Here is a 24,786-nt window from a genome sequence, read left to right as displayed (position 1 = left end):
AATAGGTCTAAGAAGGTGCAAGTTAAAATCCTACCTTGACATATGCTTTAAACTTATACCCTCCATCAGTCCCACAACATGTAAATTAACCCCCCTGACGCTGCCTTATATCTGTGGAGTGACCTGTAATTTACTAAAAAGAAAAGGAGTACTTGTGGCACCTTAGAGACTAACAAATTTATTGGTGCCACAAGTACTCCTTTTCTTTTTGCGAATACAGACTAACACAGCTGCTACTATGAAACCTGTAATTTACTGTACACCATTTTACTCTCACCTCTAAATCTGGCCCAGTGCTTGTTATTCCAGTGGTCTCTGAGCACTTGGTTGTAGGTGTATCAGCCTGGATTTTAACACAATGCATATATATATATATATATATATATATATATATATATATATATATATATATATATATATATATATATAGCAAGGTGACTACTGTGTTTGGGCAAGTGGCTGAGTTACAGTGGCTGTGGGAATTTCCTCCTTTTTGTTCATGTAATCCCCAACCCCCACCTTAATTTTGCAGTCATGTATTATTTAATTTTATGGGACAAATTTTATTTTCATTTATAGCAGTGAAAATCAGTGGACCAACTTTGGATTTTCAAAGGCATTCAGTGAGCACCATCAGGCTCAATATTCAGGACAGTTTGTCAGACCAAGTTCAGCCTTGTGGTAAGCAATGGAATGCCATAAAAATCAGTGGCGTTATATCAAGGTTGAATTTGAGTCATTCAGTGTAAGTCTGGGACAAAACTTAACACGGTTAGGTCTGTACTATTAGCTGTGCTAACATGGCTACAGCAACCTGAGCTCTTCTATCCCAACTTTGACCCTTTTCCTTTCTGGTGGCAGATTTAGCCATGTACAAAATTATTTCCAGGTGAGCTTTTGTTAATCAGAGAACTGGTTTTTGCATTTGCAAATTGCAATAAGGTAATGCTGCCCTTGTCATACCTTTCTGATGCAGAATGTTACAGAATTGTAAGACAGCTGAGACCAATTCTGATTTAACCATCTCTTGGGCAGTGCAAGAGTCCAACTGTTTTGTTGGACAGAGTGAAAGACATAACTGCAAAATTAAACATGAAAGTGAGCACAGGTGCCCTGCAAATATTTTCTGTTATTTTGAATTCACAATCATTAATTTTCTTTTCTGATTTCTCTCTATTTGTGTAGTACAAGAGAGACATGTATTTTAAACTTCTCAACAGCAGTGTTCTTGTAGTACCCATGGCGTGTGTATTGGCTCAGAAGTACTTGGCTAGCTCCTTATACCCAATTTCTTTCATGTAATCATTTTCCCCAGAGGGCTGTTTTTGAGATTATTTGAAAATAAGTACAATTTATACTTCTGTCACAGCTTTCATCTGAAGGTACCAAAGCCTTTTGCAAAAGTGGGTATTATTCTCCCCATTTTACAGCTGGAGAAATTGAAGCACAATTGGGTTAAAAGCACTTTTGGAAATGCCACTAACTGTGTTCGAGACACCTAAATATCTTTTAAAAATCTGGCTCTAAGTGACTTGCCTAAAGTTACACAGTAAGTCACTGGCAGAGTTGTCTCCTCATGTCCAGTCCCTTACTGTCACCATTAAGCATTCTGCCTCCATACACTGCATTATGAAAGAGTGATGTGAAAATGTGACTGTTGATACGGTTTACTGGCAGGAACGGGGATAACTGTGATTTACTTCCCTCCCCCCTCCAACCCCCAAAAAACTAACCTTTTCTGAGCAGCAAACTAATTCCCTGGACTTGTGCTTATAATTTGAATATTGAGTGAAGCTAGGCTCTTTCTGCTTGCAAACTATCTGTGCTCAGCTTATAGTTTTATTAAAGTCATTCAAAATTATTAGCCGAGTCATTTCTACACATAGTTTTGTGTGTCTGTAGATTCTTAGTGAGAAGTTCTTTGTGAGTAGCTGATATCTGAACTGTTTGGTTTGTTTTTATAAGGAACACGAAATGTGCTATTGCTTCTATTCCCTGCTCAGATGATCATAATTCTTAGAATCAGCTTTCTGGTCCGAAAACTCACTGTTTATGAATTCAAAATTCACCTTCCTTGATATGTTCTAATATTCCTTAACATTTTCATTATCCTTGAACATTCCAGTGAGTAATCTCATTCATTAGAAAATTCATGGAAACCAAATATAGAGGAGACACAAACACAGTCCAACAGTGAATTCCATTATTCATTCCAGATATTATTTGGGGGAAAATGTTTTGATACACGGGCCTAACACTCTTTGTGCCAGTGTAATCTTTTATAACCCTTTGTTCATCATTATGGCATGTTCTTACATATTCAGAGTCAACTCTGTTTTTCTTATCAAGCGCTTTTGTTTCTTGCTTTTGTTTCTGTCAAAACAGGATGTTGACATGCTGGCAGGTGAAGAAAAAGCCTGGAAAGAAATCAAAGATGCTGTAACTAAAGTGGGAGACCCAAGGTCACAAGAAGGTATCCTTTCAGTGACAGTCAATGGCAAATTGTTTTCTTCCTTGCTTTTACTAACAATCCATAGTGCCCACCTTGTAAGTTTTTGCACCCCGTTTGGGATAGAAAACATTTTTTATTTAATCTTCCCTTTTTTCTATTTTTTTAAATGTACTCTGCATTCATTTGAATTGTAAACCAAATAATATTTTAATTGTACCAATGATTATGTCATTTTAGGGTTCTTAGCCTATAATCTTGTCATGGCAGGGACTGTCTACCTCTCTGTACAGCACTTACATGGCCTTGATCCTAAGCAGAGCCTCTAGGCACTACCCTAATATAATCCATGAGTAATTATAATACTCAAAACAATTGTTAAGCCAAAACTTAATGAGACTGCCTTGTACTAATAAATCATGCTAAGGCATAATGGCAGCCTTGTAAGTGTTTAAAGACAATCAAAATGACCAAGAAACATTGCGTAGGAGAAACAAAGATTTTTGTAGTTAACGATAGACATATTGGTCTGTATTCCTTCTTGCACTTACTCCATTTATTTCAATGGAGTTACACCGGCCATGAATTTGGCTCATGAACTGTGGCAGGATGACTTGTTGTTTTCTGGCATCTTGGTACAGCTCTAGAGCTACATAAGTCAGAATCTCTGAGAGCTCCATTTTGGCCTTGCAAAAAAAGTTGTTTGTTTAGAGATGTCCTAGGCTGGAAAAGAGCAGATCAGTTTTGTACCATTATTTTCCAGAGAAGCTGACCTCCATTTGCCAAAACATAGGATTTTCTTCTAATCGGAGGAACCAATTTATTAGCACAAAGAACGGCCACTAAGTTTTTGATCTAACACTGGGCACAGTTCTGGCACGTTTGCTCACATATCACCTTGATTTCAGTGAGATTACTTATCTAATAAGGTATGACTCAGTGTAAATTAGAGTGGGTTCTTAGTCTTCCTTTGGCTTGAGGGAAATCAAAGACCGCATAGTCATTGTAAAAGCTGTTTCTGATTTTTCCATAGTTCACTATTCAGATGCCATTAGTGAATTCAAGCATAGAATAATGTGAATGTGTCTTTGGCCCTGATTTTTAGCCAGAATTGAATCAGACCTTTGATAGTGCAGGCATAATTTTAGACATACAATTTAATGTGGATCCTAAATTGTTGGTACATCTAGTTGCTTGTGTAATTAAAACTATATAAATGCTTTAAAAGTGCAGCCAGGGTATACATGTCTAAACGGGTGCAATTGCAGGTGAAATTAAATGTGCCTCAATTTAATTGTAAGAGCAAAATTGTATATGCAAAATAAAATTGTGGGCCATTTTGAAAATTTAGGCTATCAGTTCTGACCTTTTGCTGGGATCATTAACCAAAAGTATTCATTTGAGCTGACATGTTGGTATTTAAAAATGTAACTGAAATTGCCGTAGCAAAAGGTGTCAGGAATGCAGCTGATGAAGTGAGCTGTAGCTCACAAAAGTTTATGCTCAAATAAATTTATTAATCTCTACGGTGCCACAAGTACTCATTTTCTTTTTGCGGATACAGACTAACACGGCTGCTACTCTGAAAGGACCATCTTAGAAAATCAATTACAGCTGTTGATTTTTGTGATTTTTCTCTTGGGGATGTGCCACCTGAAATGTTTCATCTCTCCTCTCATCAAGTCCCCGTTGCAGCAGTGTAAAATTTTGTCTTCTGCAATATCGGAAGACAAGGCTTGACAGATACCTTTGTCCATTCACCAGTAGTTAGTAGGAAACTTTCCCTGCAGAGTGGGGCATTTACCCATCAATTTCTGCAAATGTTACACTTTCTTTTCAAACAAACAAGAGAGGTTTTAGAATTTAGGGAAAAGTTTGGAAAAGTTAGCACCTTCCAAATCTGCACAGAGAGAGCCTTAAACAACAAATGTCCCTTATTCATGATTAAGCACCCAAACAGAGCAGTGAAAGCTAAGCACAGGGCGATTACTGTGTCAATGGGGAAAAGGAATTCTTCTCTATCCCAGATCACGGCACAATGGCTGTGACTCGAGCCTAAGTTACAACTGGAACAGCTAATTTCTCCATAGCACTCGAACTGCTGACTGCAGGTTCTCTAGCTTGTGATTATGTACCTTACCAGCCAGAATTTGGCCTCAAGAGGTTTGGAATATTACACTTTTCATATTAGATGCTACAGAATGTATGAAACAATATCCTGAGACATGAAAACATCTTGAGTGATGCTGAACATCAGCTAAGATGTTGAACTCTCTGGAGTGTCAATGCTTTTTGCTTACTACAAACATTTTATCAAGTGAAAATAATCTTGCTTTCTCCTGTTCATCATCCTTAATCAGCCATAAAGAATACAGTGATGTATGCCCGAGAGAGAAAGATTCAGGGTATGTCTTCACTAGCAACATTAAAGCGGTCCCACAGCAGCACTTTAACGTGGCTGTGTACTCTTGGCACCAGTGCTGGGAGAGAGCTCTCCCAGCGCTGTGAAAAACCCACCTCCACGAGGGGAGTAGCTCCCAGTGCTGGTGCACTGTCTACACTGCCACGTTATAGCACTGAAACTTGCAGCTCTCGGGGGGGTGTTTTTTCACCCCCCTGAGCGAGAAAGTTGCTGCGCTGTAAAGTGGCAGTATAGACAAGGCCTACGGTACTTTTCTGAAATGACTGTATATGGCCTTTAAAAAGAGTTTTTATAAAGGATTCTATAATTCTATATTAAATTAACATCATTATTAATATTATGCTAATCTTTTCTCAACAGGCATAGTGTAAGAATTCTTGTCAAAGTACTGTTTGCTAGACCTGTTTTATAGTTACTCTTTTTAATTAACATTTCAATATAGTTCCTGAATTGTGTGTGAGAAATCAGTATTCATAAATCACATCATTGTTGGCAAATAAAATAATGATAAATTTCTTCCCTAATAAAATGCTTTCCATCTAAGGGTCTCAAAACACATAACAAACAATTAATTTAACATCAGAGTAATCGTGCTTTATAGGTGAGTATTATCGATCCTGATTCAGCAAAGCACTTAGGCATGTTGTTAAATTTAAGTACATGAGTGTTCCCATGGTCAGGTAAAACTCATGCCCTCACCCTGGGAGTACTCATGGCGTGCTTGAGTGCTTTGCTGGATTGGGGGCTGTGCTACTTTTCAGGATTAGCATGAGTGTGGACCTATGACCCGTTACCTGATTTTAGGGGAGTTTGTTTTGCAAGATTAAACTATACATTATATGCTAAGCAATGCTAAAATGCTTTAAATAGTAAAAATGGAAGCCATTAAAGCTGTTATGACAGTAGGGAAACATAAAATGTATACATATTAATATTTAAAGTAGGCTTTATGCAATAGGTTTGAGGCCTGTAGGCCTGAAGGTTAGCATGAATGCTTGACATTCATAAGATTTAGAAATATATAGCTTTTGATAAATAAGTAAACCAACAGAAGAACAAAAAGAAGTTTAAAATAGTAGATCTGGGGGATTATAAGTATATATAATCAGGGAGCTAGGTGCACTGATGTATCAAGATCACTGGGAAGCGTATTGACTAAAGTATTTTGTGTAAGCAGCTCGAACCCTAATTATGGTTCCCTGGAATCCCACACATGGACAAGGCTTGAGTCTTGATCAAACATTGTCCCAGCTATGCATGGGTGTAAGGGAAAAGGTGTATAAAAATGGTGGTTGCTTGACCCTAGTTGAGCACATGTGGGTTGACAAGAAGATGCAAGCTGGACTTTCACCTCCCCTCATAATGTACTCCACTGACTACTTTCTTCTGTATTTGTTTTCAGTGGTCTCTAGGAGTTTGTGAATATGATAACACTACAGCTCTTTATGTTGTATGTATCTTTTTCTGGAACTGCATTAATATTTGGCTTATTTGGGTTTTAAATTAAGTCTTCAAGTCTATATTTATGTTAATCATCAACCTCACTTATTATAAAAGCTTTATGTCTCCACCTGAGTAAAGAACCTGTCATTAGTGACATGTGCAATTTGCCCTCTGAATTAATCAAAGGCTACATGAGGTTAAATAAATTGTGAAGCACTTTGAGATTCTTGGATGGAAAGTGCTATATAAGTGCACAGTATTATTATTTTGTTTGCCAGGTCATATATTAGTATATATGACCTCAGTGGGATTGCTAACATGCTAAAGCTAAGAATATGCCTAAGTGCTTTACTGGATCAAGGCCATAGTATCCATTTTACAGATGAGAAAGCTGAAAACTAGGTCTGATTCTCTTTTTGCTTTTACATGGGCTTTATGCTAGTGTAAGTCCATTAACTCTCAAGGAGCTATTTGTGATTTACACCAGTGTAAGTGAAAGGAGAATAGATTAAGTAACTTTAATACATGATGAAGATCAGAGTGGTTTGCAATAGTGAATGCCTCATTCATTTGAATGTGAACCCCAATTCACTTTTCTTCCCTCCCCAACATACAAAAGAACCTGCTTGTATTGGAGATTAAAATATTCTTTCTCACCAAGATTCTTAAACCTAAGCAACAATCAGACAGTGGAACTGCAATGTTTTCTCTGTTATCCATGAAACCTGCACTGCTGCTTCTCTGACACAGCCAATTAGATCACTGACAAAACCTTGCTCTCCAGAACTGTTTCAAATAAAACGAAAATTAGGTATCTGCAGGCTCAGTTTTAATTTCACAAGAACACTGAAGAAATCACTGCAACTAGGAAAGGTGTTTAAGAAAATAATGTTTCAAATAGCCAAAGAGTAATGGTAGCTGGGTTTTGCTTCAGTTATATATTAAAATAATAATAATAATAATATATCCTCTCATCTTGTCACCTTTCCTTTACTCCTTACCACTCAAAATGCAGCCTTCGTTAGAAGATGGTTTGTTAACTGTAAACAAAATTTAGTTACCTGAGGTACCACTTATGTTTTTTTAAGTATGTTTTCAAGAGTTGAAACAGAGCCTGGAATAATGGGATCTCTTTTATCTTATGCCCCATGGCTCTTATTCCTTGCTAACCACATTGAAACTTGTATTTTTTGTTTGAAGAAGATGAATCCTTAACTAAGGTTAATAATAGAGTGGGAGCAGGTTCTGGCAATGTGCCAGGCTCTTCTAAATAACAATGCAGATCATCTTCCAGACACAAACATCTATCTGCTGAAAATGCTTGACTGCGCCATGGATGCCTGTATTAATCTCAGACGTTGGGGGGAAGCCTTGCTTTACGGCAAAAGGACTCTAAAACCATACAGGTAAGAGCTGTGATGACTGTGGTTTATTCAAGTGTCCTACAGGGATGGTCTGTTTATTAAAGTTAGAATTTTTTCCCCCTGGAGAACATTCAGTTAAGGCTTATCACTGTTATTCCTGAAAGTGCTTTGGTGCACACCTTCAATCGCAATTTTCCAGTGTGATTTCTGGATTAGCATATGAAATAAAATATCCATTCTGCTTGGATAGTCAATAGAGCAGGATGTGAAATATTAATGGAAACCAAAATAGCAGCTCTGATTATCCACAGTAGCCTTTGTCAACATCTGATCTTTTTATAAGCACATCACACCCATCATTCCATCACAAAAAAATCATTTGTTGGTAGAGACTATCACTGTGGGAGCTCCTGTGTTTGAAATTGAGGGTGGGAGTGTGTATGTGGGGCAGTCAGGTACAGTGTGTAGAGTTCACAGACTGTGATAGAATTAATGTAAATAATTAGTATGAAGTGTGAAGAAAATAGTAATGAATAGCCCAATGTTTAAGAACCTAAGAATGGCCATACTGGGTCAGACCAAAGGTCCATCCAGCCCAGTATCCAGTCTACTGATAGTGGCCAATGCCAGGTGCCCCAGAGGGAGTGAACCTAACAGGTAATGATCTAGTGATTTCTCTCCTGCCATCCATCTCAACCCTCTGACCAACAGAGGCTAGGGACACCATTCCTTACCCATCCTGGTTAATAGCCATTAATGGACTTAACCTCCATGAATTTATCCAGTTCTCTTTTAAACCCTGTTATAGTCCTAGCCTTCACAACCTCTTCAGGCAAGGAGTTCCACAGGTTGACTGTGTGCTGAGTGGAAGAAGAACTTCCTTTTATTTGTTTTAAACCTTCTACCCATTAATTTCATTTGGTGGTCCCTAGTTCTTATATTATGGGAACAAGTAAATAACTTTTCCTTATTCACTTTCTCCACACTACTCATGGTTTTATGTACCTCTATCAAATCCCTCCTTAGTCTCCTCTTTTCCAAGCTGAAAAGTCCTAGCCTCTTTAATCTCTTTTCATATGGGACCCATTCCAAACCCCTAATCATTTATTTATTGTTGTTTATTTCATTAACATCAAGAGGCTGAGGTGGTGAAGGAACGTGCCTCCCTGGTTGCCAGTGCTGGTTCTTGTGCTAAATGCAGGGGGGAGATTCTGAGGGCATTAGCCCTGTAGCTTATGGGTACCTTGCGACTCTGGCAGCAGCTCTGGTTGTCATGCCCATCCGACCCTCTGGGTCTGAGTTCAGGAGGCTGGCCTGAGTCTCTGCTGCAGCTGCAATATCCACCCAGCTGTTTTTTGTGCACTAGCTCCACCCCCACTAGTGTAGACACTACACTGTCTGTCTACCCAGTCTGGGAGGCTCACTCCCAGCTGTAGTGCAGACATACACTCATAAGCCAACAGAAGGTGGTATGGATGATCCTGCTTTCTGTGGGTAGGTTTTGGGATTCATTGGGTCCCAGCACTGTGAAACAGCTCTTGGCAATCCGGTGGAGGAGAGATGAGGGTAGCATGGCTGGCATTGGTCTGTGGCTTCCCTGCTGATGCCAGGTCTTTTGATTCTGAATGTGTTAAGTGTTCACAAGTAAGTGAAGTGCCTGTGTAGACACGACACCGTCTGTGCTGGCCCTGTGCGTGGCATAATGCGTTACAGCTGTGTAAACTGAAAATGCAGTTTTTCATTACAGTATCTATTTCTTCTCTTATTCCTGCCTCTTCATGTGATATTGCAGCACACAATGAGGCTCCGCGACTTCACTGAAATGTCGGGGGCATGGAAATGCAAAACAATGCATACTGCTGTGAACATGAACATCTCACACCCAGCACATCTTTGATTTTGGTAGGCTGCTGACAGTGTTCGGCATTTTGCTTGGGAACCTGTAGCATACTACCTCTGAATAGCTGAGGCTTTGTCTACACTATTCGCTGTTTAGCTACACAGCTGTGCCTGTGCAGCTGTGGTGCTCAAAGGCGCACAGTGCAGTTGCTGTTTGTCAGCAAGAGAGACTCTCCTGCCGACAAAAAACTTCCACCTCCCATGAGTGGCAGCAGCTTTGCGGGCAGGAGAGCGCTCCTGCCGACAAAGCGCTGTTCACACCCATGCTTTTTGTCGGCAAAACTTTTGTCATTTGAGGGAGAGGGGGGCTAACACCCTGAATGACAAAAGTTTTGCTGATGAAGTTCCAGTGTAGACAAAGCCTTAGACAAGGACTTGAGGTGCATCACAGCTCCATATTGTTAGAAGTGCTTCCACCATATTATAAGAAGCAAAAGGTTTGCATAAGTTGTGGGTGGCAAGAGTGGCAGAAACCATACATCTGTAATGGCTATGACTTGTTATAACGAGAGGGCGTGAGTGCTTTGAAACACCCAAACTCCTGAAGGGTGAAAATCATTCCTGTTCAATAGGCCAGCACAAACCACATGACCACACAAGTCCCACTTCACCTTTCAAAATAGGGCTTAAGTGGAACTTCAGTAAGGCATAGACATTGCATCAGCTCTCTGCGCAGGGGCGAATTTCACCCCAACTGAATACAATGCCCATTTGAATGTTCACTTAAAAAATCCTCCCTTGTCTTTTCCCCCTGAACCTATTAACAATGACTGTCAGGCCAGCCATACTAAGTGGGTTTCTCCATGTATTTCACAGCATAAAGATTACAGTACGACAGACTGCAATTTAATTGGGTCTTTTCATAAATCTTCCCTAGTTTGATGTCTGGGATATGCTCTAATGTTCAAACCACTTAATACAGTAGGGTTGTTTTTTTCCCACCCTGTACATTCAGCTAAAGTGTCTTTTGTGAAATGTTACGTGCATAAGAAATTTGATCTCTTTTGTACCTCAAGGAAGTTGCCCTTAGTCTTTCTAGATCCAAAAGCATTTTCTGAAGAGAGACATTTTCAGTTTTACTTTATTTCTTTTTACTTTCAGCCATCATGACAAGCTTTAACACACCTGAGAAAAAATCCTCATTTTATCGTTGCAACAAATTGCGCCCAATGCAGTAGGAGAGAAAATCCTAGGAAATCTTCTGGGATACATTGACTTTCTCCTGTTGAATCAATCTACTGCTTGGCTGCTCCTGCAGTTCCATTACAGCTATTTATTTTCCTTTTTCAGCTCTGGAAAAAATATTCATACCGTTCTCCACAGGGATCACTGAAACACTCAAGTAGTCCGTATATATGGGCAATGATTGCTACAATGGTGAAAGGCTCTAAAGAATTGGTCAAAAACAATTTTAATTTTAAGTAATATGTTTATTGTGTGGCCCCCATTATTTAACCAGCAGGATTAATATTCGCTGCTGCATGCTCGATGCTGTTTTTAATATATATTTTCACTACAATAGTTACTTAATTTTCAGAATGATCCAGTTTATGTTACTGGCACAGACAGTTGGCTAACTTGCATAAAAAACGATTTATCAAACTTATATAGTCAAGAGCTACCTTCAAGTTGTAAGGAATTGTAATATTTTATAAAAAATAGTGTCTGGGTGCTGCTGAATATTTCTAGATCTTTGAAAAGAGAGAGGAGAGCTGACAGCTGTCAAAATGAAAAGCTACTGATTCGTTTGCTCTAAACCATAATTGTCCATAATTTGTTGAAACCTACAACATATACTTTCACTGAATAGTCTAAATCAAACAGTTTTACACAGCTTTTCTTGTAAATTCCAGAGTAACAATTTGTCTGTCCAAGAACCTTAACAAAAGTTAACAGATATTTACTTAAATGAAAACCACCCCATATCACGGTCAGCACTCAACAGCTTGCTAAAATAAACTTCCTTACAAAAATCCTCATGAGCCCTAACCACAAAAATAACAGAATATCAACAAGAAGTGCTAGTCAGGTTTGTCATGTCTCACTTAACACATTCACTCTCAGTTTTCACTCCTACTCATAAAGGGCCTGAGCTGAGGTACTTACTCAGGCAAACTCGTACTAAATTAAATCTGAGAAAGCACCTCAGGATTTGGCCCATAACTACAATCAAATCACATATGCTCAGTTCTGTCTACCTCAAGCATCCAGTAGTTAACTCCAGACAAATACTGGAAGTATGCATCTAATATAAGCAGTGCCAATAAGGACCTGGTATAAAAATCTGCTACACGACATTGGCTATAGCTAAATGGGGTAATTTGGTCACGACACGGACATATTGAACTTAAGGTGCAAGATACTCAGAGTAAAATCTTGTTTCCCCCTCTTAGTCTGGAGAGGGCTGCAGCTGCAATGGAATTGGTGAGGTTCTATTGCAGAGGCCCTGATTCAGCAAAGCACTTATGCCCATACTTATGTTCATCCCTATTCGTAACAGTCAGCACTTAATCATGTGCTTAACTTCAAGGTCCCATTCCCTGCAGATGGACCTGCTGCTATCTTGGTCAACAATCCATTGTCCCCTATGCAGCAGCATTAGGGGTTATTGCAGACTAAAGGCTGTACAGTCTCAGGATGGAGGAGAGGAAATACCTTTTGTCCAAGGCCAGTGATTCAGTCTTTGTGGGGAATGAGGAGCGAAGATTTCAATTTGATTTCAAGTCTGTCTAAAGAGAGTTGTTACTTCAAAGTTGGACTGGAGAATATTGCATTAAACTGGCACGGAGTCTATGCACACGAACAAGAGACTCATAAACAAGAGAGCATAGAGCAGAGCACAGCTGGACTCCAAATATTTTCTGAACAGATTGTTGAATTTTCATGAAGTATTAATGAAATATAGAGCAGATACTTCTCATTTAGAATTCTTATCTAGCAAGTTTGCCAGATCCTGGTCTTTAAATATCTCAACTAAATCAGCAGACAATGAATAAATTTGTGATTACTACAGTTTCTTCTCCACAAACCATCTTGATGTAAAAAGCTGAGTAGAAGTGAGTAGCTGTGGAACATACTGTTCTAGAAATAGTCACTCAGTTTATTTTTTCTTTTAAAGCCTTCAAGAAGGCTCTATGATAAAAATGTCATTTTTTTTATTTGATTGATTTTTCTCTTCTTTTAATGTGTCTTACAAATAAGCCCTGCACTTTGATGTGTGTGTCTTTTGTAATAAGTGTTTGATAGATGTGGTGGATAAAGACTGTTAAAATAAAACTGTGTTTCTATTGATGTACTGTACAACATTTGTAGCTGAGAGGCAAAGATTCCCCAGTGTAACATGGCATTAAGAGGTGCCCTGCCTGTACTTTCTACTAAAAATCAATCCTCCAAGAATACTACAATGAAGCAAACTGTTGTGATACATAGCACCACTAGGGGATGCTGGTGCTTAAGGGTTTAAGTCTATAAGCCAATGGGCATCTCGTGAATGTGGGAGGTTCCAAAGAGAGTTGTGATTGACTGGAGAATATGTGAACATATTGATAGTTCAGTGAACAAAGTTCAGTGGTATTGTCTTGATCTTATTACCTCTGGAGTAAATATGTAACATACCTCTCTGTTCACCCTAGATTAGAACAAATAATTATGAAAGTAAAAAACAAAGACTGTAAGAGACAAAGAAAGGGAGAATGATATGCAGCTTTCCTCTCTTATTTATGTACAACATGGCAGCATATGTGTATATCTGATAGTTAGAGCCAAATGCTCATTGGAAGAAGAGAAACTGATAACTATAACAAAAATGAATGAAAAACTGCCTAAAATAATAACAGTATGTGAGAAAAGGCATGCATGGAGGGTATGCTTTCATTCCATTGAAAAATTCAGAAAACACAATCATTGAGACATGCATATGGTAAATTCCTTTGTGATGTAACTGATCACTTTGGGGCTGGAGTTAATAAATGTGAAAAAATAGACCCTCCATAAAGGGTATTTGTGAATGAAGTCATGACTGGAACTTGAACTGAGACTCAGGAATGATTTTGTTGGATTGATAAAAGATAAAAGAGCAATTAAGTTACATGGCTGTATCAAAGGAATAGGGACAACTTTTTCAGGCAGGGGCTGCATCTACCTACGTGAATGTGCAGCGCCCTGGGTACTGATCCTGATTAGAGCATTTGAGCAGTTGCCATAAACACAATAAAGCAGGGTAGGTGAGGCTGAAAGGTAAGAAAAGAGAGGGCCTGAATGGCTGAGAACTGGTAGAATGATGCAGAGCTTTCAGGATGTAAGGCACCAGAACAAACTCACCCCAGGTTACGGGTGACCAAAAGTTACCAGTCTGATGCCTCTTTAGTGGCTTATATGAAGTAAGTTGATAGTCGCTGTCAAACTCAGTGGTTCCCAAACTTGTTCCGCCGCTTGTGTAGGGAAAGCCCCTGGCAGGCCGGGCCGGTTTATTTACCTGCCGTGTCTGCAGGTTCAGCCGATCGCGGCTCCCACTGGCCATGGTTCGCTGCTCCAGGCCAATGGGAGCTGCTGGAAGTGGTGCGGGCCGAGGGACGTACTGGCTCCTGCTTCCAGCAGCTCCCATTGGCCTGGAGCAGCGAACTGCAGCCACTGGGAGCCGCGATGGGCCAAACCTGTGGACGTGGCAGGTAAATAAACCAGCCCAGCCTAGCCAGTCAGGGGCTTTCCCTGCACAAGCAGCAGAACAAGTTTGGGAACTACTGGCCTAACTCTCTATGTCCTGATCAATGATAACCACATGTCCTCCTAGGAAACAGGTTTTCTGGTTTATTGTTTACTTTCTGTATGTCTCTGTCTAGCACTTTAGACATTAGACTCTTCCTATTCTTCCCCAATTTCAGGTGAGACATGTATCAAGAGCTATTTGAATCCTGACTCTGTTATTGGTGGATAGTAATTTGTAGTCCAGTTCTAAATAACTCATTTTTTGAATGGAACTTTTTCTTAACTAGATCACAGAGGCTTGCAGAGACTCATCTTTCTGTGGCACAACCACAGGTGTACACTTTTCTCCACCTCCAGTGTAATGCTTGCATAGGATTTCAGGCTCTAATTATGGGAAGAATTTGGGCTGTATGTCATTTAGAGTTTTGAAATGTCTTTAGGTGCTTTCCTTTGATTGCATTGTAGGACCTCTTTCAGGTAGGCCGTTTAGGACTTCTTCAGAATAGGGATCGTAATCCCAATCTACCTTCTTCCTTTTAAGAGCTGCAGTGTTTTCTTTTGTTACAGTTAAGAAGGATGAGTTGGAGGTCTCTGTATTGTAATTAGAGCCGTCATCTGTTTTACTGGAAATGTTAATCAAATGGTACTGATTGGAGCTCTTTGCATCAACCTACTTGTATGCAGACACCCATAAAAAGAGACAAAATGCCCAAAATGTAAATGATGATAAAGTACTATAATTGTGCACAATAGATAGCCAACAGATTCTCTGGTCTGATAAATCAATCTAGAAAGACATGAGCAGATGTAATATACACTGCAGAACATATACGGAGTGGCTATTGAACCTACAGCGGGAATGGTTTTGCGGAATAGATGGGTTTGTAGGAGTTTTGCTGAGGAGAATGAGAGAGTTCATGGCAGGCAGTGTTCTTTCTAAGCACAAGGGTTGGGATACAAGGTGATCTAAAGACAGGATTCAGAGGTAGGAGGAAGGGAGCAGTCAGGATGATGAAATGGTGTACAGGGAGCAGGAGGAATGTAGGAGATTAAGGCAATGGTGCACTTGTGAATTACTTTCAAAATGAGGAGAACTTTGAACTTTGTGTGAAAGAAGCCACTGAAGAGATAGAAGGAGAGGTGGAGGGGACACTGTCAAGGCTATAGAAAATAAGGTGAATTTAGCAGCACCATTTCTGGAGGGTTGAAGAGAGAGAGAGACAAAGGAGAAGTCAAACTATGGAGTAAGCAGTTACCACAGACAGGTATTAAGGTGGGAGAAAGTGCAGTAGGCAGAGAGTTAGTGGGAGGACAATTGTGGTCAGACAGTGTCTAGTTTTCCTTTGAAGAAGTTGACAAAATCTTGGATAGAGGAGATGAAGAATGGGGAGCTGGCAGTAGTTCCAAGAAGGTAGTCAGAAGTAATGAAGACTTTCTGGTAGTGGAGGAGTGGAAGTTGAAGAGAGGGGGAAGTTGTAGTAGCTTAGCAAGAGAAAGTACAAAGTTGAGGCAGGAAAGAACAAATTTGTGTGGGGTGGGGGAGTAGAATTTCTCCAGTGATGCTAAGTGGAGTGCAGGTAAAGTTGCCGGGAAGAGAGACAGAATTGGAAGGAGGTGGGGGGTCATGGAGCTGCAGGAACGACGAGCAAAATGAAATATCAGAAAAGGAGGGGAGAGAAAAAGACTCCTGGTCTAGAGAAAAATTCTTTCATCTTCCCTTCCCCCCTCCCCACTTTGATGCGGCGAAAAAAAAAAAAGAAAGAAAACAAACTACTGTCACAACTGCAACACTTGCCTAAGAGGAAAATCATCTTTCTCCAGCTGTTTAATGCACTCTTGGAAGATATGGTCAACAAGCTGCCAAAAGTGAATATAAAGTTGTAGGATCAAAGAACGCTCATTACAATCCCATCATGAATACATTTCCATATTAATTACAGTACTTTATCAAGAACGATGCACTCTGAAAACTTAATATACGTATAGGGCTGGTCAGCATTTCAGAAGTCTCTAGGTAACTGGTGACATTGACAGCCAACAAGTAGGAGCATGATAGACAGTTCTTTCCTTTCAATCTGTTCTCAACCAAATTAAAAAAGAAAAAAAGAAAATCTCTTAGTGCAGAAGCATGCTTGGCAGACTTTGAAAAGTGGAATTATATCTTAGACCACTATGAAACAAAATGTAGCATGGGGCATGGGTGACTTGAGGGAGGCTTCTCTGCTCCTTGAAGTCTTTAAACCATGATTTGAGGACTTCAATAGCTCAGACATATGTGAGGTTTTTCGTAGGAGAGGGTGGATAAGATTCTGTGGCCTGCGCTGTGCAGGAGGTCGGACTAGATGATCAGAATGGTCCCTTTTGACCTTAGTATCTATGAAAAGGCTCAACACACACATTCATGAAAAGGAAAACCATTTAGGAGATTAATTTTATAGTTACCAAGAGAATTTGCAACATTTACCACAAATTTTTTTAGATCATTCCCTTTCAGTTAATGGCACGATATGTTTTTGTAAGATTTTGCTCTAAATCACGCCAGATCCTACTCAATCACTGTGGAACAACTGTACATTGAAGCATACAAGACGGCCCATAACATATGCCTTGTACCTATGAAATATGGTGCAGTTTCCCAGGAGACTTTATAAAAGGTTGTGATGCTTGTGACCACGGGAATGTATGACATGTAGTTGCTAGCTTTCAGGAATAGTTACAGATAAGTTATCTTAGATCACTTGTCTTACCATTGTATAGTAGTTGTTTAGTAGGCCTTGCATGTTTCAAAGGATTACAAAATGTAAAGCCATGTTGAGTAAAGTTACTTCTCCTCATTTAGCATGTCAGAATTTTCCGATGAAAAGCACGTGATGTACTTGAAGTGAGATAACATCCTACATACTTCCCCTTACCTTTATCTATTGCTGACTGTCTGCACTATGTTGATCTGTGTATTGTCTTGTTGGCATGTTTGCAGCACAGGTGAGCACTACCAATGCTGGAATTTATCAAGAGGTGCGCATTAGCTAGCAAGTTGTGCAAGGCTGCTTTCTGTGTTGACAGAGAGAGACCAGCTTTTCTTTCCCTGTGGAGTAAGGCATAGACAAGACTATGAACTAAATGGAAGTATGTTGTTTCCTAGACAAATGGAGATTTTCAAAATATTATGGACTCAGTAGTGCCTTGAAATCCCTGCCCCACACTGGGCACAATGCAGAGCCCAACAGCCAGCTCCAGTTTCATGGTGAAGTTTTGTCTCCTGGCACTTTGAGAAGGAAAGGAGACGGCAGCTGTTGCATCTTCTTGAGCAGTGTATGCTTCACACTGCACCCACTTGGCTCTATGAGCTGGTGCAGAAGGTACCACTCATTGCATCCTTTGGTCTCTCGCATACCTTTGAAGAGGCCAAAACACAATTTGACCCTAATATTTATCACCACCCAATATCAGTTTGTTCCATGCATCTCTGGATGGATTGAATGCCCTAATTTTTGGCAGTATTAAAATGAAGTGTACGGTCTGTATTAACTGAGTGGGAAAAAGGTATTTTCTAACACCAGTTAGTTTGTAATATCCCCGCTTCGCTGTTAGAATCAATGGTTGCAACTCCACTGAAGTCAGTGTCTTTTTGTGGTGAAATCCTGGTGCACTGAAGTGGAGTTGTAACAATTGACAAGTGACAAAATTCTCATTGATTTCAGTGGGGTCAGGACTTCACCATTGATGCTCAGTATGTAATCAGGGCTGGTTTTGGAGCAGAGTGCACTGTTTCTGATGTGTCTGTTCAGATTCTTTAGGGCTAGAATTTGCTTCACTTTTTAGAAGGAGATTTGTATGGCAAGTGAAGCGGAGTATATAGAGGAACAGTGGCATATAAATGTAGTTCATTTCACACATGAAAGACAGCTGATTATGGTGGCAAAAAAAATATGCCAAAGGACAAAAAAAATTGGTTAATAACTTTCCTAGATTTTCATCACATTAAAAGTGATGTGAAATAAGAGGAAAATGTCACAGAAAATGATTTATTGCTTGCTCAAGTTCACTTTTTTCTAAAATAATATTTCATAAGCTTTAGTGTGCTTTAGTTAAATAAATACTTCAAATTAATACAAAAGGCCAGCTTCTCAGGTGGTGCAAATTGATTTCAATGGAGCAATGCCGTTTTACATCAGATGAGGATCTAGTTGAAAAATTTGCAGTGGAACAGCATGTCTCAATGGGCATGAATTCAAGTATTCACGCTGCACACAATATCCACATGCAGCAGGCTTCTGTTGTTGTTGCCTTTCCACTCAATAAGTGATCCCCATCAGGGCAATGGCTTTATCTATCTCCCAATAATTCACCCAATCATTGCATTAGTACACACTCAATTGAGGTCCAGTTATATTGGGTTGTTTAGAACAAAGTAGATGCTGCCAAACAAACTGCATTTCAGTATACAGAGCAGACAGTTCATGTGGTGACTTCTGAACTTTCCTCACCTTGACATTCCTGGCTTCAGTAGCTACCCTTTGGCAAATTTTCACTTGGCTTTGTTTACCCAAGGTTTACAAAAGCTATTCGATTTCCAGGGTCCTTGTCGGCACTGGTGACAGCAATGGCTTATATAGAGATACCTTAGTCTGTATCTGAAACAAAGTTAGAGCATTGTATTCAGTACAATAACATTATCCCAACTTGTGATTAAGTGCTTATTGAGTTCCATTTCCTTATAAGAACTTGTGTAAGAACCCAAGAATGTATGCCACAAGTGAACTAAGCATTAATCTGTCAGCAGCTTAAGTGTGTTTGGGATAGTGCAATGGAAATATGCAATATAGTGACACATTGTTTGTTCGCTGGGAAGCATTTAAGAGCAGATGGAACCTGTAAAATAGACTGATTCATCAAAGTGCATAGCCTGTATCAGCTTCATTAGATGCCTCTTTGTTTTAACCTATATAAACAAGGACAGAGATTTTGGGATCCTCAGTAAAGTATCAGAAGCTCTGCTTTTGGGAAAAAAGCATTTATAATATACAAGACTTTATTGGGAGAGGGTATTTTAAAAGGCATCCATCTTGGTCCTGAAATTAAAAGTTGTGGGAAAAGTACAATACCTTTATGGAAATGTCCTAAATAATAAAATGTTACTGCAGGATGTGATTTTTCAAAGCAACCAAATGGAATTTGGTGCCCGGATCTCAGTAGAGTTTCAAAGGGAATTGGGCACCTAACTCCATTAAGCTCCTTTTAAAATCCTAGCCTAAACAAATAGGGTTCCGTAGCAATGTGGTGGAGTTCTGTAGAAATCACTCAACACACCAATTAAATTTAAGGCTGACCATTCTACAGGGTTTTTTTTTCTAACAATATTATAGAATTCTATAGAAAGTGGATCTAATTATGTGTTGAATCGATAGGGCTTCTCCAAAGGGGTGTATCTGAAAAGGAGAGACCTGGGCATTTCATCCTGAATGCAGATGATCTGGGTTCCACCATTTACAAATTTGTGATGCACAGTAAACAATGTGATGCACTCAGGCAGACCTCTGTGACAACAGAGCTCCGATGACAACTTCATCACTTGCAGGGTCCTAGCGGCTCAAGCTGTTAACTGAAGGTGCAACTACATCTCTACTTTTTTTTAAAACTGAATTGAATTAGTTCAGTAATTTAATGGAAGAAAAAAATTAAATTCAGAGAAGACTGGTTTTGTAACCTGACAACAAAGGTCAAAATGTTCCATTTTGGAGACCGAGAGGATGTGGATTTTTAGTATGTCTTGCGTTCCATCTAGTACAGCATATAGTTGATTTCAAAAGATTTGCAAGGGGCTTGTGTAAGAAATACTGCATATTGTCATAGCATGGAATAGCATGTCAGCATATATAATTGTATTTGTTTAAAATGTGTGTATTGTGGAAAGCATGATATATTGATTTTTCTGAAAACCCTTAAGTCAATTCATTTTATGTACACTACATGATGTAGTTGTACTGAGCCAACTTTTGCATATGTTTTAGTGTGTTTGTGGATAATGTCTTGGGACGACTGTAATTGTTAAAAGATACTATAAAGGTTGGTCTTCTTCAAGCATATGCGAAAATTGGCTACACACATATGCCGTAAGTGTAGTTTAGATTGTAGGGCTGTTAAATACAAAACACTGTGGCTCAAACAATTCTTGCCCTGGAATTCTGCATCATGTCTAATAATCTTACTACCTAAATCAGGCAAACAGAATAACATGTTTAAGGCGTACAGAGATAGTATGCGCTTGCTATGGCAATAGCTTCAAATGAATTATTGACATTTCAGTTAAAGATTTGTTTTTATTATATAGTTCCACTGCTCACCTTATTGTCGCCTCTGTAGGGGGAGAAGAAACCCCCTTTCCGTCCACTCCCCACTGTACAGGGAAGAGGTGGGAGTAGAGAAGGAGAGCAAGCACAAGCAGCCAGAGAAGGTTAATCCCAGTTCTGAGTATGATAGGTCCCAAATCCAAATTCTCACTTATTCTCAGAACCGTGCATATTCCTCTTAGAAACAATGCCATCGAAGGTCATCTTCTATACTTTTATTGATATGATTATTCACAGTTATTGCACTTCTCAATGGAAGATAGGTAATGGTTTGGTTTGTATTGCACTGGATTTATGGAATTTACACAGTGTCTGTGGAGATATTTTGCTTTCCTTGCTGGTTTTTATCCTACCCAATTGCTTCTTATTAAAATCCATGTAATAAAAGTGGTCACGAGGGCCTGATTTTTAAAACATGGGAAATTTGGAGATAAAGCAGCAGCTTCATCTTTATCTGATCCCTTTGTGTGAAAATATTGCTGTACATAGTATGCCTGTCTTCAGAGACCCTTTGCGATACCAAGGCTGGACTAAATCATATTATATTGCCAGTTTAAGCAAGTTCTTCCACTTAGTATCTAAGTGAAAACTTTGAAAAACATCAGGTGAGATCCTGACCCTATTGTAGTTAAAGGCAAACTTCTATTGAGTTCAGTAGGGCCAGGATTTCACTTGTTACTGATAAGTCATATTGAAGTGTCTGGTGTACTTTATCCATTTGTTCTTTATCGCTAAGGACAGTTTTATAGAATACAGGGCTTGATTTTCTTCCCTTACACTGATTTTACACAGGTAAAACTCCATTGCTGTGAGTGACATGAGCATCAAGCCCATCACCTTTGGTTTCTACAGCAGCCTGTTTTTAATGTATTGACAGATATTTCCAGTTCTCCATGTGGTCCATGAAGCATGATCTGCTCTTTAATATTAGCATAGCCACACTTTAAAATTGAATCTTACTCATTATGGATGAAGACATCTGTTTTTATAGCCTGCTGAAGATTACAAAGTTTTATATTGTGTAACCCATATGAAACAATGATACAAAATGTAAAGTTAAGATTTCCTTAGGCAGCATCAGAATGTACTTTGCAGTTGGAACAAGCAAAGGGATTCTGGACAATGCAAAAAAAGCACCATCAAATCTTTTTTCCTCATTATCTCTCTAGGCTAGCCGTAGCAAGGAGAAAGATACTAAGCTGAGAGATCATGGAAATGAAAAGAGAACTTATAATTAATTAATTATCTTTAAGCTGTCCAAACATATTATTCTTCTCTGCGTCAAAGGCACACTATGCATTACAGGAGGTTATCAGAAGTTATGATCCTTTTCCAAACAGCAGTCCTTAGCAAGCTATAGCTCACTTCGGTAAACTGTAGCTCATGAAAGCTTATGCTCAAATAAATTTGTTAGTCTCTAAGGTGCCACAAGTACTCCTTTTCTTTTTGCGAATACAGACTAACACAGCTGCTACTCTGAAACCTGTCACTTAGCAAGCTGATATTCCTGAACTTGCATAAAACTCATCACAAACCTTTTTCTCTGAGAAACTCTGTCTCAGCGCTCTGTCTATATCAGACGCACAAATTAACAGGTAGTGCTAAAAACCACCAAAAGACTTTATGCAGAATTCAGTGATAACATGGTGGTGTAATTAACTTACACCGTGGTGACTGATCCTCTTCTCATAGCAGTTTTACACTGATGGACTTTCACTGGCTTCAGAGAAGTTACTCCTGATATTCATGGTAGAGGGTGAGAGGCTGCTAGCTTGTTGGTCAGTCAGAAAGCAGTTTTCTGTGGATATGCAGAATGAGTGTAACTTACACCTTTTAGGGCTTTGCAGCACTGCATTTTACAGTGCTGCAACTTTCTCGCTCAGGGGTGTGAAAAAACACCCCCCTGAGTGCTGCAAGTTTCAGCACTGTAACATGGCAGTGTAGACAGTGGACCAGCACTGGTAGCTACTTCCCTCATGGGGGTGGGTTTTTTAGAGCGCTGGGAGCGCTATACCACAACTATACAAGCCATGCTAAACTACTGCCCTGGCAGCGCTTTAATGTTGCCAGTGAAGATGTGCCCTTAGATGTTCTGTGGGAATGCAGTTCAGCCTTTGGCATAACAGGTGAATATCAGATATGTGCCTGCTTACAGCAGAGTTGCATTTGGCCTCAGGGATGTTGGAGATGGTGCAGCATAGTTTTAAGGAGGGAGAGCTGCTTTATCTTATCTTGATGTTGATTGCTTCCTCCTTTGTCCCTCCATTAACATGCAAATCGTTCTAATTTTGCACATCAACTTGCACATCACCAAGTTGGCAAAAGTTACCTTACTTTGCCATTTGCAACCAGTTATGCCTATCTTCTGACCAATTTACAGCTGACCTGTCACTTATACTGATATATATATAGGTCAGCAGTGATTTTGGTTAAGAGATTTCTTTTGGAGATGCATCCTCTTCCTGCAGGCTGCATCTGGCATTATTTGTCTAATAAAAAAATACATTATTGCAGAAAAGTGTTATTAAAGAAACATACTCAGCAGAACTTTGTCTTTCCTTTTTCCCACTTGAAAAGCCAGCCAGGAAGCAACAAACTCTCAAGAGATCTGTTTTCCTTCTTTACATTTAAAATGTTGCCTTTTGTAAGCCACAGGGTTCCCTGAAGCACCATCCAAAAACACACAAGCATATGCAAAAGTTGGCCACAGATATGTACCATATGTGTACTGTACATTTAAAGACTCTAGGGCTTTCAAAACTACAAAACCTCAGGGCCTAAGATACCAGTGCTCAGTCTTAACCTGTTTTTTTTTAATGGCCCCTTAATACTTGGTGACATACAACAATGGAATGAAGAAAGACACTGAATTTAAGAAAAAACAACGAGGAGTACTTGTGGCACCTTAGAGATGAACAAATTTATTTGGGCATTAGCTTTCATGGGCTAAAACCCACTTCACCACTTGCATGGAGGGGAAAATACAGTAGGCAGGTATATATACACAGTACATGAAAAGATGGGAGTTGCCTTACCAAGTGGGGGGTCAGTGCTAACGAGACAATTCAATTAAAGTTGAAGTGGCTATTCTCAACAGTAGAATACAAAGGGAGGAAAAATCACTTTTGTAGTGGTAATGGGGCCAATGTAATCCGGATGGCCCATTTCAAACAGTTGACAAGAAGGTGTGAGTAACAGTAGGGGGAAATTAGTATGGTGAAGTTAATTTAATTTAAGACTTATTACAACAATCTGTGACCCACTAATCCCCTCTTTTTATCAATGACTACAAAAGTGTTAATGGGCCATCTCTACCTTGAATGGCCCCTTACAATATGTGCTGACTACTTATGCTAAACAATCTGTTCCACCTTGCGTTTAGCTGTGATGCTCTGAGTATCTTTCCCAGACCTGAAGGGGCTCTGTGTGGCTCCAAAACTTGTCACAACATAAGTTGGTCCAATAAAAGATATTACCTCACCCACCTTGTCTCCCCAACAATCCCTCATGGTAGTTGTGATAAGTAACTCCATTGTAAGGTGCTGTGCACAGGAGGGTTAGAGTAGTTTCTTATTCAACAAGCTATCTTGTTGGCTCAATGGTAAAAAATCACCAAGATTCCCTGTCTAAACTTTAGAGATGAGCTGAACAAATCCAGCCTATAAGCAGAATTTCTGCACACAAGGAATGCGATTCCCCTCTCACATATGCTGGTTTCACACCAGTATAACTTCAATGACATTATTAATACTTATTATTTGGATTATGGAAGCATGTAGTAGCCCCAGTCATCATGGACCAGTACCCAACAAACAGAGAACAAAAAGATGATCCGTGCCCCCAAGAGCTTACAATCTAAGTAAAAGACAAGAGACAGTGGATGGATGTTTTTTGGGAGATCCTCCAAAAAGAGAGAGGAAGCAATGTGAGAAATGTAAAGGGGAATGAGGGAAAGCTTGAACTAAATTATTCCTCATTTACATCAACATGAGAAGAAAATCAGGCCAAACATTTTTTAAGGCCCACTAATACCACTTGCTTCGTCAACTTTCTTGCACATCAATGGGCATCATCATCATCTTGAATTCTGTAGTTTCCAAATGTAGTTTCCAAATTCCCTAGTTTTCCAACAGTACTACTAGGAATGAGATCACA

The 24,786-nt window shown here is 39.4% G+C and overlaps 1 protein-coding gene across 5 annotated transcripts in view; it reads left to right on the top strand.

The window, feature by feature from the left end:
* SMYD3 (SET and MYND domain containing 3) overlaps positions 1–24,786 on the top strand; it is a 675,358-nt gene that overhangs the window by 605,235 nt on the left and 45,337 nt on the right. For 3 of the 5 annotated variants that reach the window (XM_038393975.2, XM_038393979.2, XM_043512275.1), the window contains 2 exons: positions 2,386–2,473; positions 7,546–7,720. In XM_038393975.2, the coding sequence (XP_038249903.1) occupies positions 2,386–2,473; positions 7,546–7,720 (263 nt within the window). Of the gene's footprint in view, positions 1–2,385; positions 2,474–7,545; positions 7,721–10,678; positions 10,842–10,867; positions 14,022–24,786 lie in introns of those variants that run through there. The other 2 variants (XM_043512274.1, XM_038393977.2) reach the window with 2 other exon arrangements.

The sequence above is a fragment of the Dermochelys coriacea genome, chromosome 3, assembly GCF_009764565.3.
Source record: "Dermochelys coriacea isolate rDerCor1 chromosome 3, rDerCor1.pri.v4, whole genome shotgun sequence".
In the NCBI taxonomy this organism is placed as follows: Eukaryota; Metazoa; Chordata; order Testudines; family Dermochelyidae; genus Dermochelys; species Dermochelys coriacea.
Note: the sequence above shows the minus strand (reverse complement) of the source record. Positions and strands in the feature narration are given on the sequence as shown.